At 41.2% G+C, this 13346-nt stretch overlaps 1 protein-coding gene across 2 annotated transcripts in view; it reads right to left on the reverse strand.

Annotated features, from left to right (window-relative positions):
- The window catches only part of LOC126416741 (serine/threonine-protein phosphatase 6 regulatory ankyrin repeat subunit A-like), a 716260-nt gene that overhangs the window by 65648 nt on the left and 637266 nt on the right, over positions 1-13346 (reverse strand). Inside the window, exons 12-13 of one of the 2 annotated variants that reach the window (XM_050084577.1) lie at positions 10357-10476; positions 1611-1706 (exon numbers count right to left, since the gene is read on the reverse strand). The exons of the other annotated variant lie outside the window; for it this stretch is intronic. Of the exons in view, the coding sequence (XP_049940534.1) occupies positions 1611-1706; positions 10357-10476 (216 nt within the window). The remainder of the gene's footprint in view (positions 1-1610; positions 1707-10356; positions 10477-13346) is intronic. 2 annotated transcript variants of the gene reach the window in all.

Here is a 13346-nt window from a genome sequence, read left to right on the forward strand (position 1 = left end):
AACCACCCAGGATTGGAGCAACTGAATTATATTGTCCGTTAGGTTTCTAGCTACCTCTTGTCATTCCTTGAAATGAGAAATATCCTAACCACTATCCTCACTACCACTCCCACATTGGAATTCCGCCATGCACCAAATCTATGCAATATCCTTTTCCATCTCTACTTCAAGAGCTGCCCCACACATCCTCCAATCACCACCTACTCCAGCCCTGTCTCAAGCATCTCCTATCCATCAAAGGCCATGCTATATGTGAAAGAAGCCATATGAAACACAAACTAAGCTGCAACCATTGTGCTCTATTCTACGTGGGCATGACACCTAACAGGTTGTTTGTCCACATGAATGGCAACTGCCAGACTGTGACCCAGTAACAACTGGACCACCCAGTCACTGAAAATGTTGCCCAGAATGATGTGCTTGACTTCAATAACAGCTCCACAGCCTGCAACACCTGGGTCTTTCCTAGCATCACTAACTCTTCTGAACTGCACAGTTGGCAACTCTCCTTTTAGCATATCTTTCATTCCCACAAACCTCTATCCTCAACCTTTGCTAGTCTCAGTCCTCCATCTACCTATCCCCTTCCTTGTTCCCACTCCAGCACTATATATACTTTCATTCTGCCAGTGTACCTCCTGGTCTTCTCACCTTCTCTGCTTGTTTCCTCTCCCCTGTCCCTTCCTTGATCCTCACCCACCCCCTCACCAAGGAGAGTGTGCATCTGCACCTCTGCACCTAGTAGCCGCATTGCCCCATCCTCTCCCCACAATCTTCCTACATGCTCTCATTCTCTCAGGCATCACAACCTTTTCCCCCACCTCTACCCTGCCAGCCTGCCTTCTCCATACTCCATACCTCTTCCTGTCCCCCACTATCCACCCTGGATTGCAGCTTGCAGCTCATCTGTTCCAGTCCACAGTCAGACCACAGTAGCCAGAGACAGTGGCCATATGTGTGTGTGTGTGTGTGTGTGTGTGTGTGTGTGTGTGTGTGTGTGTGTGTGTGTGCTTCCTATTTACAAAGAAGGCATTTTGGCTAAATGTTTAAATGTTTAGTAGCCTTTTCATTGTGCCTGTCTCTGACTCAGTGTCTACCCTGCAAGTTGTGGCAATTTGTAGCAGCTAGTGACAAGTCTACATAATTCATCATTTCAGACAGTGCTGCCTAGCAGTGAACAACATCTGACAATTTTCAGACTGGATAAAAATTAATACTCCTACAAGGGACGTAACATACAAATAGCCAGATATATTTTCATGAAAGCAGCACTGAAAATTAACACTGTATCACAAGAATCAAAATACATGTCCACTTGCAACTAGTTTCCCAATTCTGATGCTGTGAAGTAGGATTCAAAGTTGGGATTTTTTTAACACAGAACAAATCAGAATGCTTATCAGACTCATAGTCAAAACTAAACATTACAGGGAATACAATGCAAGATCACTCTCAGTGAATGACAGGTGATAGAGCACATTTACAGGTAAAGGCTGTGTCTAAATGAACTGGGTGAGAGGGATAGAGATGAATAAAATAAAACAAAAGTTAACTTGGTAAAAATACTGAAATAATTATGGACTACATATGTAGAAATGAGATAAACAGACCTTAAGTGAATGTATGGCTGGCATGGCAATGGGAGTCTTACCAGAGACATCTACAGCATTTACATTGGCTCCCAAACTGATGAGGAGTTTCATAACCTGTCAAACAATCACACAGGTATTTGAACCACAAGGAAACATTTTGATTAAGTACATCAACTTCATGTAACTAGTATCAACTTCGTAAACTGTTCTTAAAAAATAATATATAACATCAAAATCTCTGTAACATATTCTATAATGGATAACCCATGACTTGTGATATATCACCAGAGGACCTGCTGCAAATTGGGGGCACTTCAGGGTGCATTGTTTCTAAACAAAGTGTTCAATTCTTGGAAACAGGAATCTTGTAGTCACCTCAAAAAAATACTTAAAATGGCAATAAATCTTCAAACATATCACAAATGTAGGGTCATATTCACTAATGTGATAACTCACTTCGAGATCAGCAGTTCCCAAAAGTTGCTGGTTCCACTAGCTGTCAGCCGTCATCTTCATTCATGCAGCTGCCATTTGGATGCCCCATTAGCATGGCCATCATTACATAGCCACTGCTACCCCTGCTGATCAAAGCTTGTGATGTCTCTGGCGCAGAGCACCCTATCTTTGGGAACCTTTTTCTTTGGACTAGAGAGTCTGGCATGAACTTTCTGCTCCTAATATGTGTAAGAGCCATAAATCATCGTATGTACAAGTGTTCAATAAGTGTATATTTCATAGTGAAGTCAGTTATCTTTTTAACTAATCTCCCGTAATAACCATAGTGGTGACCCCGATACCATTGATGTTTCATCCAGCATTACTTGTGCTTGTTTTCATCATTCACTCACATCATGTGCCAGACTGCATTGTTTATGCCACAACGCGTCTATCTGTGACTATCACTGCAAGTGTAACAGGCCCCATTAACTCTGCCAATTGAGACCATGAACGGACAAGTGAACCTCCTTCAAACTTGGTTAAAAGTGAACAGCTATATACGCTGAGCCATGCTGGTGGCCACTTAACCTTACCCAGTTCAACGCCTAGCGTGTCAGCACAACAACAGCCACAACATGGACAGTGCCTGCTGCCTAACTACAACATGGAGGATGTTCCAGTTAAATACAATGAGGTCTATCCTTCATGTACATCGTCACCTTTGGGATGGCTTGGCACATCAGCAAATTTCCAGGATGGTGAATCGAACATTACAATGCATAGGGTACACATTCTCATTTACATAGTGTCACAGCACCCACCACACACGTCGTTTCGGTGAAGCCAGTCACCTTGACCGCGCCAGTTTTCGCGACCATTGCACCATGGTTCCACTATGACCACCTTTCACTAGCTTTCATAATGGCAGTGGCTGTCCAGCCCACGCACGCTCCTAGGTCCACTGCCCCGTAATTCCACCATGACCACCCACTTTGCCCGCTGTTGCAACGGCACTGGCCGTTGCAACCAAGCCGCGTTCTTCATCAGGTTTGCCAACTGGACACACCTTGCCAACTCATATGCCCCCCGCCAGCTCCGTATTATGTGCTGCATGCAGCCGCTGCCCCACCCAGACCTTAGGCAACACACCGTTCACCTCTACCGCACTTTCAGCCTGGGAGGTCTCCTGCTCCATCCACAACAATCTCCAGTTGCTGGTGCAGACTCAATGTGTGTTATCGGGTAGGTTCCCTAAGCTACTTACATTGCAAAAAGACAACCCAAAAATTTGGTTCGGCATAGAGGACCCACCTCCTGGACATCCATGGCATTTCTGATGACAGCGCCTGTTTCGTCTGCCTGGTGAGCCATCCTCACGCACATACAGATCTCATCAGTGACTTGCTCCGTTCACCACCTGCCTCACACAAATATTCGATGGCCAAATCACTGCTCATCGAGTGCCCTTCCCGTCCTCTGGTGGAGGCTGCCCATCACATTATACACAAGGAGCATTTTGATGACCGCACCCCTTGACAACTTTGGCAGTGTCTGCGTGCTCTAATCAATGACCATGCATTGCCTGACGCCGTCTTCGGATGTTGTGGATGGTCAAAATGCCTTTAGATCTGCAGCTTCATCTCCTGTCTCATGTCGCTGACCTACTGGAGGTTCAATTACATATGGTGCATCAGGCTTATGCCATCATTCATCACCAACACCACCTTTCACACACAACATCTCCACCATCCTAGTGGCACACCTGTGCCCCTAATCTTCATCTATGAGGGGCTGGGAGTAAGAAAATTGGCCCAAGAATATGGTGCCCAATACATCTCCGCAGGAGGAGGCAAACGTGCTGGTCAAGATAGCGATGGAACTCTTCAAGACCATGAAGATGTCAGTTTGGCTATCAAAATTTCTTAAGGCTGTTCCTCCAAAGATTTTGAGAAACTTTGGGTAGCAGAATCAGAAAGTCTCCACAGAAGACTGAGTGGTAATTGACTGGAGATTTGCATCTAACAGCCAAAACCTTTGCAGTGGAGGTCAGTGAGGAAATCTGAGGGCAGTGCAAGAGCAGAGCCTAAGTTTATTTATGGCTCTCACAGACTACTGTCAGTGTAATTAAGGCCATTAGAAGTGACAGTGTCACCAAGCTGGTGGGCGAAAGTGTTGCAGATAAACCCTCAACACAGTAAGGGAACAAATTCTGCCTTAATGCAAGAGAAGAGCCTAAGAGTTTATTTAGGGCTCTCACAGACTACTATCAGTGTAATTAAGGGCAGTAGATGTGACAGTGTCACCAAGCTGGTGGTCGAAAGTGTTGCAGGTAAACCCTCAACACAGTAAGGGAACAAATTCTGCCTTGAGTTGCCTCCTGTGCAGAGAGGAGGTGGCTGTGGCCCTGATTCAGGATTCCTACTAATAAAAATTGGGAATGGCCTTGGTGGAACTGGAGGTTAGTTGATTTATGCTTCATAAAAAGTAATACATTTATGTCAAGAATGGCATTTCATACAAGCCAATGGTGAACTTCTGTTCCTGGAACTTAGTGACCATCAGGATGAAACTGCATGAGGAAAGGAGCACATGCGAACTTGTATTGGCCTCAGCTTATCTCCCTTGTTAGCATATGCTCCTTCTTCCCAGGAAGTGTCTGGTAGACTGCTGTTTGCAGCTGATACACAACTGCTGATTGGTTGTGATGCCAATGCCCACAGCCTGATGTGGGCAAGCAGCAAAACCAACTGCAGAAGTGAACAACTACTTGAATATCTACTGGAGAGCTATTTAGAGATCTTGAATAAGGGCAGGGAAACCATCTTCAGGAACAGAAGAAGGGAAGAAGTAACTCACATAACTTTTGGGTCCTTCTTTATGGGTAGTTGTGTCAAACAGTGTCATGTGGTGATGGGGCTATCCTCATCAGATAATTTTGGGGTTGAAATGGGTGTTGAGCATACCTTGGCCTATAGGGACCCATTAACAACAGAGTGGAACTCACATAGGAAACATGTAAACTCATGTTCATCTTAAGTCAAAACTTCAATAAGAAATCTCGTAGATTTAGAGGAAATGGAAGATGACATGACATATGCCATCATGATTTCATACTTAAAAAATTACCCAATTACCAAAAAAATGCACCCTCCATCATGTATCTAGGTGGGACAATAATCTGAAAATGCAAACGAAGCAGATAAAAAGAGTATTCAACTCTGCAAGAAGAAAGGACAATGGGTAAAATATTGGGAGGCACTTGCCAAACACAAACTTACTATCAAGGAAGTGAAACTATCATTCTGGAGCATATTCTGTGAGGTGGTGGAAAATACAGCTATCAGGGACAGACTTCACAAAATCCTCACAAGAATCCCAACAAATCCTGCAGGCACACTAAGTAAGTAGGATGGTGGGTATACAAGGTCGTACATGAGATGCTGCATGTGCTCCTCCAGACTTACTTCCCTCACTGCACGCTGATGTATGACACAGACCAAGATTCAGTGCCTGTCAAGTACTGGTTTACAAATAACCATCAGGAGAACTGAGAACCTGTCAGAGAATGTAATAACTCCAAGAAAATCCAGTGGGCAGTGTCAATATTTCAGCTATTCAAGTCACCAGGCTCAAATGGAATTTTTCTGGCTCTATTGCACCAAGCAGGAGAGGTGTTAATCAGAATCCTATATAGACTGTTTATAGTCAGTCTAGCAGCAGGAGTTATTTCTAATGCTTGGAAAAAAAATGGAGATGATCATATGTCTTCAGTGGGTGGGAGGTCCCAAGAAGGAAGTTCGGCCGCCGAAGTGCAAGTCTTATTGACTGCAACACCACATTGGGCAACTTGCGCATTGACAATGAGGATGAAATGATAATGAGGATAGCACAACACCCAGTCCCTGAGGGTAGAAAATCTCCCACCCCAGCTGGGAATCAAACCAGGGCCCCCGTGCATGGCATTCCAACGCGCAGACCATTCAGCTAATGGGGTGGACTAATGCTTGGAAGACTGTGAAGGTTGATTTTATTCTGAAGCCAGGGAGAAGTGATCATACCAAGAGTAAGGATATGAGACTAATCAGCCTGTCCTCCTTTCTTTTAAAGACATTAGAAAAACTTGTTAATGTGTACATTTGAGAAAGAGGGTTAACTGAGGTTCTGTTGCATGAAAACCAAAAAGCATATCAATTGGACAAATCATTTGAAATAGCACTTCACCAACTTCTTGTGAGGTGAGAAAAACTCTACACTTTACGAAAATTGCTGTCTGCAGCTTCCTGAATATTGAGGTGCCATTTTGGCAATACAACTTTCAAATTCATGGTTAGAGCTGCAGAAGAGCAAGGCACTAAATGCAGGTGGATTAAGACACTACTGAGCTGATAAAATGCAGGAGACACCATGATGAATGAGCAAATGGTGATCAACACCACCAGAGCTTGACCGTAGCAGGGGTTTTGTTCCTACTGCTGTGCAAGCTGATGGTGAATAAATTCATGAAAGCATTATGTACTAGAGGTTGCTTTTACCAAGAATATTCATTTGATTTAGTCATAGTAATACTTTGCGAATTTGCAAGTATCATTAGAATGGTGTCACAATGTGCTTTGAACATTGTGCAAAACTGGTGTAGTATCATTCACAAGGAAGTATAGACGGGACAAGTACTGATGTCTCAAGTTCTTTGATGAAATTATAACAGTAGAGGGGAGTAACCCTCGATGTGAAACCAACATGTAACCTCACGTAAACAATATAAGTTCTAAGGCAAAAGATGCTCTCATGTTCATTAAAAGGACCTCTCAAAAAAACTGAGGTCTAAGTCCCAGGAGCACGTATTGGATATATGCATCTTAATAAGACCAACAATAATTCATGGGGCTACAATATGGTGGAATAAAGGAGAACAGAATAAGGGTGCTAAGGAGTTTGGGAAGGTGCAGAGCCAATCCAGCCATTATTATTATTATTATTATTATTATTCTCGTGTCAGAAACATACAGGTACATGTACATACATTTTACACAGTTACGATTAAATTACTTTTGACCAAAACTTGGCCACTTCCAGTGCATTTTCTGTTGCTTGTTGAAGATCATCTTCTGTACAGGAGACTGGGCACAGTGGACAGCGAAGCATGTGCTGAACTGTCTGTTCTTCTTCACAGTCACACCGAATATCATTTGGATCAGTGTATCCCCATCTTGCCAAGTTAACTTTTGATCTTCCAACTGCAGATCTCAGTCTATTCAGGGACTTCCAAGTTGTCTGTTCCTCATCATGGCCTGGAGTTAAAGCTTCAACAACTCTTTTCCAACCAGAGGGAAGGTAGGTCGTAGTCCTCCAAAGTTGTAACCTAGCTTTTTCAGCAGTGGTTCTAAGTTCCTTTGAAGTCCTAAGGAAACATTTCCTTGATTTCAGTTGTTGCAGATGCGGTTCATGCCCATACAGATGATGGGCAATTTCCTGTTCCACTGCCTTTCTTTCCTTGTTCGCAGCCATCTCTCTTTGAACAGGTGGTGGTGCTATTCCTGTGAGGTGGTAAAGCAATTCGAGTGGAGTGGATTTCAAGCAACCTGTTACAATTCTGCAGGTTTCATTGAGAGCTACATCCACCTGTTTGGCATGAGTTGAATTATACCAAACAGGACAGGCATACTCTGCAGCAGAATAGCATAGTGTCATTGCAGATGTTCAGAATGTTTCAGGTTGACTACCCCACTGTGATCCGGCCAGTTTCCGTATGAGGTTGTTCCTGGTGGAAACTTTTGACTTGCATTTCATACAGTGCTTTTTAATGTGAGAGATCTTTCAAGTGTCACTCTTAGGTATTTTGGAGTCTCGCAGTGTTCCTGTTCGACCACTGACCATACTATTTTCAACTTGCGAGTGGCTTCCTTGTTTCTCAAATGAAAAGCACACACTTGGGCCTTTGAAGTGTTTGGTTTAAGCTGGTTTATGTTGTGGTATCTGGATAGATCTTCAAGGGCATTTGTGAGGTTGTTCTCCACTGATTCAAAATGTGTGCTCTGGGTGGCTAGAGTGAGGTTATCAGCATATAAGAGGCTCCTGGTGTTTGGGGCTATAGGTTGGTTGTTCATGTATATATTAAACAGAATTTGAGCCAAAACACTTCCTTGTGAGAGGCCACTCTTCCTGTAGTCTCCATCGACTACACTGTCCTTGAAAGTCAACGAAGAACCTGTGATTCTACAGTCATAATAATTGGTAGTAGGAGCATACAGACTACTTGGATGGAGACCATGCTAGACATGCCCCCATTACATCTTTGGGTTGTAGGGGAGGCAATATCAGGGGTATAAAGTCTAAAAATGGGAAACCTTTAGGATATCCAGCATCCTGCACTAATATAATCAATGTAGTAAATGAAGGAATGGCTGGGAAAATGACAGCTGACTATACAACAGCTTCTAGGAGCTTCAATAAACCTTTCAGTGTAACAATTCGAAGTAAGGAGCAGCAGAAGAATGAACAATACTACCATTCTGGAGACAAAGTCTAGTTTACAGTAAGACTGAATACAGGTGGAGGTGCTGGGGCTAGGGTGTTGGATTGCAGCCTAGAATAAAGAGCACAATCTCTCTTAACGAAACTAGCCATAGTATTTCAGGCAGAGTTGTTGCAGAATGCCATGAATCGCTTTTGAGGCCAGGGGAAAGCAACAGGGTAAATTCACTGTGTGTTTCTTATCACTCAGGAATTAGTGGTAATGAACAAATTGATAAGCTGGCCAGGGCAGAAGCAATGACTCCATTTGTTGGACTAGGAACTGTCTTAACCTGCACTAAGTTTCTGTTAAAACTAAAATTTTGTAGCTGGACCAGGAGGCAGCACATAGAATATTGGACTAAAATCCCACACAAAAACAAGTCAGGCTAATATGTCAGAACCACAGTTTAATAGAATTTATGCAATCATGAGGTTGAATAGGAAGCAGATTAAACTCAAGACTAATGACTGACTACGAGAATTTCAGGAAACACCTGCATATAGTGGGTATAGAGCAAGAAGCCTCCAAGTCAAGACTATCCAGTGTGAAGCACTAGACTCCAAATGACACAGAATATTTGGGACCATTAATTTCTCAGAAACTGTGTGTGATCACTCTTTAAGGGCACTGGCTGACTTTACTAGAATGACACAGATAGAGACTGTACCATCAACCCAATTTTGGTGTGGGCAACAGTGGGCTACGACCACTGTTGTTCTGTGCCACTAAGTAAATCAGATCCACAGGATGTGAGATTAAGATAACAGTATCAGAAACTTGAACTGTAGTAAGTTCAGTCTAACCTAACATGTTTCAGTGTCTTGGTGACATATCATCAGACAGTTTCATATTATAACATAGCACTACCGGCAGGGATGTAGGTTGATGTTACTAAGTGATAATGTATAGTTTCCAGTTGCTTCGCCATCATTATAAAGAACTGTATAATTTGTTATCTTCTGGTTTTTAATTAACTTTGCCCTTGAATTTCTGAGCATTACAAATGGATATTTGGAAGTTGTAGTGGTTTATGTTTTGTGATTAGTTTCATTCAGTATTGCCTATGTACTAGTAAAGACAGAACCCAGAAAATATGACCTGTCTATGGATGATACTGATTTCCCTTACACTTGATGCTAATTAAAATTGTAAATACACAATCCTAAATTAAATATCACTGATGTGACACAACAAAATCTTTATGTAGCAGTGGTATCACCTTTCTTAGTCCTCCAGATGACAAGGTTATTGTATTCTGTAAAAAGGTATGGCAATTTCCATAAACATATATTCTTTCTACCTTTATTTAATCGCGTTTCATAGAAAGTATGCAAGCACAAAATTGTGATATACATTAAGGATCATTCTGTTTTAGCTCACCAAATCCATCCTCCCCTTTCCTTTCATATTATACATTCTTGGGTAAATGCTCTGTGTTCTACACAACAAAAATGCTGTTCGAGAGGTAACACACTGACCAATGCATTCATTGTGGCAAGATGAACCCATTACATACATTTTATGCAGCCACATCTATTACAACAGATTCCACCAAGCAAATGGGTGTACTGTAATGCAAAATCTTTTATCATGCAGTACAGCCAATAAAAAATTCAAAATACCAGTAACAAATATTTGTGTTCTCCAGTTTCCCATCATCATTTCAAATTATGTTCAGTAATTGCATTATATATTTAATGTATCTAAATATTAAAATGCCTGCATAATTAAACATTAAGTTCTTTAAACTACGTTATACTCTATGCTCAAGCCAATGAAAGAATACATTAGTCAAAAATTAAAATACTGTACTCCGCGATTTCCAGTCAGTGCAGCATAATGAAAAGGTGTCCTGCCCTGATGATCCATGATGTCTAGTCTCATACCTTGTTCAATCTGTTCTTTAGCAAATGCTATGACTTGAGGTGGTACCTGCAATGAAACAATAAATATAATCAATTTTATTGGGTCTTGAGTGATAATGAATTTCTCTCTCTCTCTCTCTCTCTCTCTCTCTCTCTCTCTCTCTGTCTGTCTCTCTCTCTCTTGTGGAATGAGTCAATAAATGGAATATAAATATCAATCCATAAACAGCAATGCCTACAACAGTAACAATCCAGTAGTGGTAATGAACTTTACAAATAGTAGTATGTTCAACATTACTTTTCTTTTTTACCACCTTAGATTCAAATACCAGTTATCACGGATTATTATATTTATTTATTGCTTATTTTGCCTGGCCAGATTAGGGCCTTAAGGCACTCTCCTGCATCTGACACCCGGAACAACACATACCAAAAATAAAAAAAAACACTTAAATAACAATAATAATATTAATAACCATAATCATAATAATTGAAATTTATCATATTAATAATAATAATAATAGTAGTAGTAGTAACAGTAAGTGGGATTTAGAATGATACAGATTAGTTTAGCATATTTGAAGCCATGTTTACTGCTACCAGAAGTGGAGGGGATAAAGAAAGAGAAGAAGACTGAAACGATCGTGACAGTGGCTACTAGGGAAGGAAAGGATATAAACAGAGAGCTCTGCTGACAAGGGGTAGGGAAAAGTTGTCGGGGAGCAGACTGACAAGGGTGAGCTATGTAGACTATCAGATAGACATCTATTGTGACTGAAGGTGGACAATTAGCTGTCTTTTGAAGTTAAGAAGGAATTTAATTTCTTTTATATGTTGATGAAGCTTGTTCCAAAGCTGTGTTCATGGCACAGAAAATGATTTAGAGAACATGTCAGCGTTATGTGATAATACAGAGAGGATTTTACTTTGTTGAGAATATGTATTTCTGCTATGCTGTTCAGATAGTAGTGTAAGAGTTGAAGACTATAGAGGGAGTGCAATGATTCAGAAAACACAGAGTATAATAGTTTCTATACTTATTGGCGTTCAGCCATGATAACTGTTAGTAGAGTGATATGGCTGAAAAAGCACACATCACAAATGTACTGTATACAAGCATTCATTACCAGTTCCAGACTGCATGAGCTTTCATACAATAGTCCTTAGAGAATAGCATCACCATAGTCAAGTATTGGGAATAGTCGTTTCTTTATAAGCTCAAAAGGAAATGCTTTCTTTATATTTCTGTAATGAGGGATGTAACACTGACACCTTCTTACAGACTGCAGTCGTGTGTTCAGACTGGTATAAGTGATGGTCCAGAATTATCCCCAAGAAGAAGAAAATGTTATTTCTGTGCTATTTAGGATTAATGGTGGAAGAGATTCTCTGATCTGAGGGGTAATAAGTCTCCTGTGAGTGACTAAGATTGCTTACAATTTACATGGTTTAAGTTTCAAACCTACATTCTTCACACATTCTGATGGGGCAAGTAAATCACAATTTACACATTGGATAGCTGTGCACAGATTTGTTGGACTTGCACTTAGATATAACTGAAGGTCATCAGCTTACAGGTGATATTTGCAGTGGAAGAGAATAGTTGACACATCATTAACATAATATATTATAATGAGAAGATTAATGGCCTCAATACTGATCTTTCTGTTCTGTGTGGACCCCTGATACTACATCCTTCCATTGCAATCTTTTTGTTCCAATCATTACACACTATTGGAGAGATGTAATGTATGATTAGAACCTTCTGTACATCATCTGCAGAAAAATTTTGACTTTCGAGATAGCAGGTAGAATGTCCAAGTCAACAGCTTCAAAAGCTTTGCTGAAATCCAAAAAGCACATAGTAGTCACCTGTTGTTTGTCCATAGCCCACTTCAGTTCATCAGTTACTTCGATAAGAGCTGTTGTCATGAAGTGATTTTGCTGGAAACCACACTGGTATTCATCTAAAAGCTTATTTGATGTTAAATAATTAGCAATTATGTAATTGAATGAGGAGGGGAAGGAAAGGGAAGGAACTGACTATATCAGCTGCATCAGGGTTTTGCATGGAATCAGGGGCAATGAATGAAAATGTATGCCAGACCAACTTGCTGGGCTTACTAGGCAGTTGCATTAACCACTATGCCATCCAGACACAGTGTTTATCACAGATGATCAGACTATCTTCGTATGCTCCCTGGGTGACTCACCTCCCTACCCAATTCCACCTATCTGCATTTACTGTCCATGTCCTCCATGCTCGTTAATTTTTTAGATTCCCACGGGAGCTCAAATGAAATGTGCATCTGCACTGAAGGTTAAAAATGACTTATTTTAGGCAGTAGGAGATCACATAGAAAATTCACCATTTGCACTGTAACATTATCATGTCCTGCAGCTCACAAACGATTTTGTGCAATTGACTTCCTGACTGTGTTAGGGGTTACCAGCTACAGAAAAGTTTTCATTTCTACCAACTACTTATACTTTAAGGGAATTAACAGTTTGCACCCTTGTGTGATGGTCAAGTAAAGATATTAGCATGGTGCAATACTCATTTAGATCTTCAACAGTTGCAGATTTGGCTTTACTTATTCTTAGACCTTGCAGATTTTCCCATGGAACTGCAGGTTAGTGGAAGTCCTCAGTTCGAGAGTGAACATACCTGAGCACTGCATTCCTCACAGATTGACTATCTCGGTTGTGTAGTTACTTGTAGGTGAGATGATTATCAGACATCAGGTGCCATTTGTGCCATATCCTGTGCTGTGTCTCTGATATTCACAAGGTGTTTGAGCTGGTCTGTAAGCCGTGGTGCTGGTTTTCTCATTACTCTTACTAATTTTAGAGGAGCGTGTTTATCAAATAAATTACTGAGTCTCTTATTGAATGTAGATATACATTATTTCTGTCAAAGTTATTTCCTGCTGTTGT

The sequence above is a fragment of the Schistocerca serialis genome, chromosome 1 (assembly GCF_023864345.2).
Source record: "Schistocerca serialis cubense isolate TAMUIC-IGC-003099 chromosome 1, iqSchSeri2.2, whole genome shotgun sequence".
Classification (NCBI taxonomy): Eukaryota; Metazoa; Arthropoda; class Insecta; order Orthoptera; family Acrididae; genus Schistocerca; species Schistocerca serialis.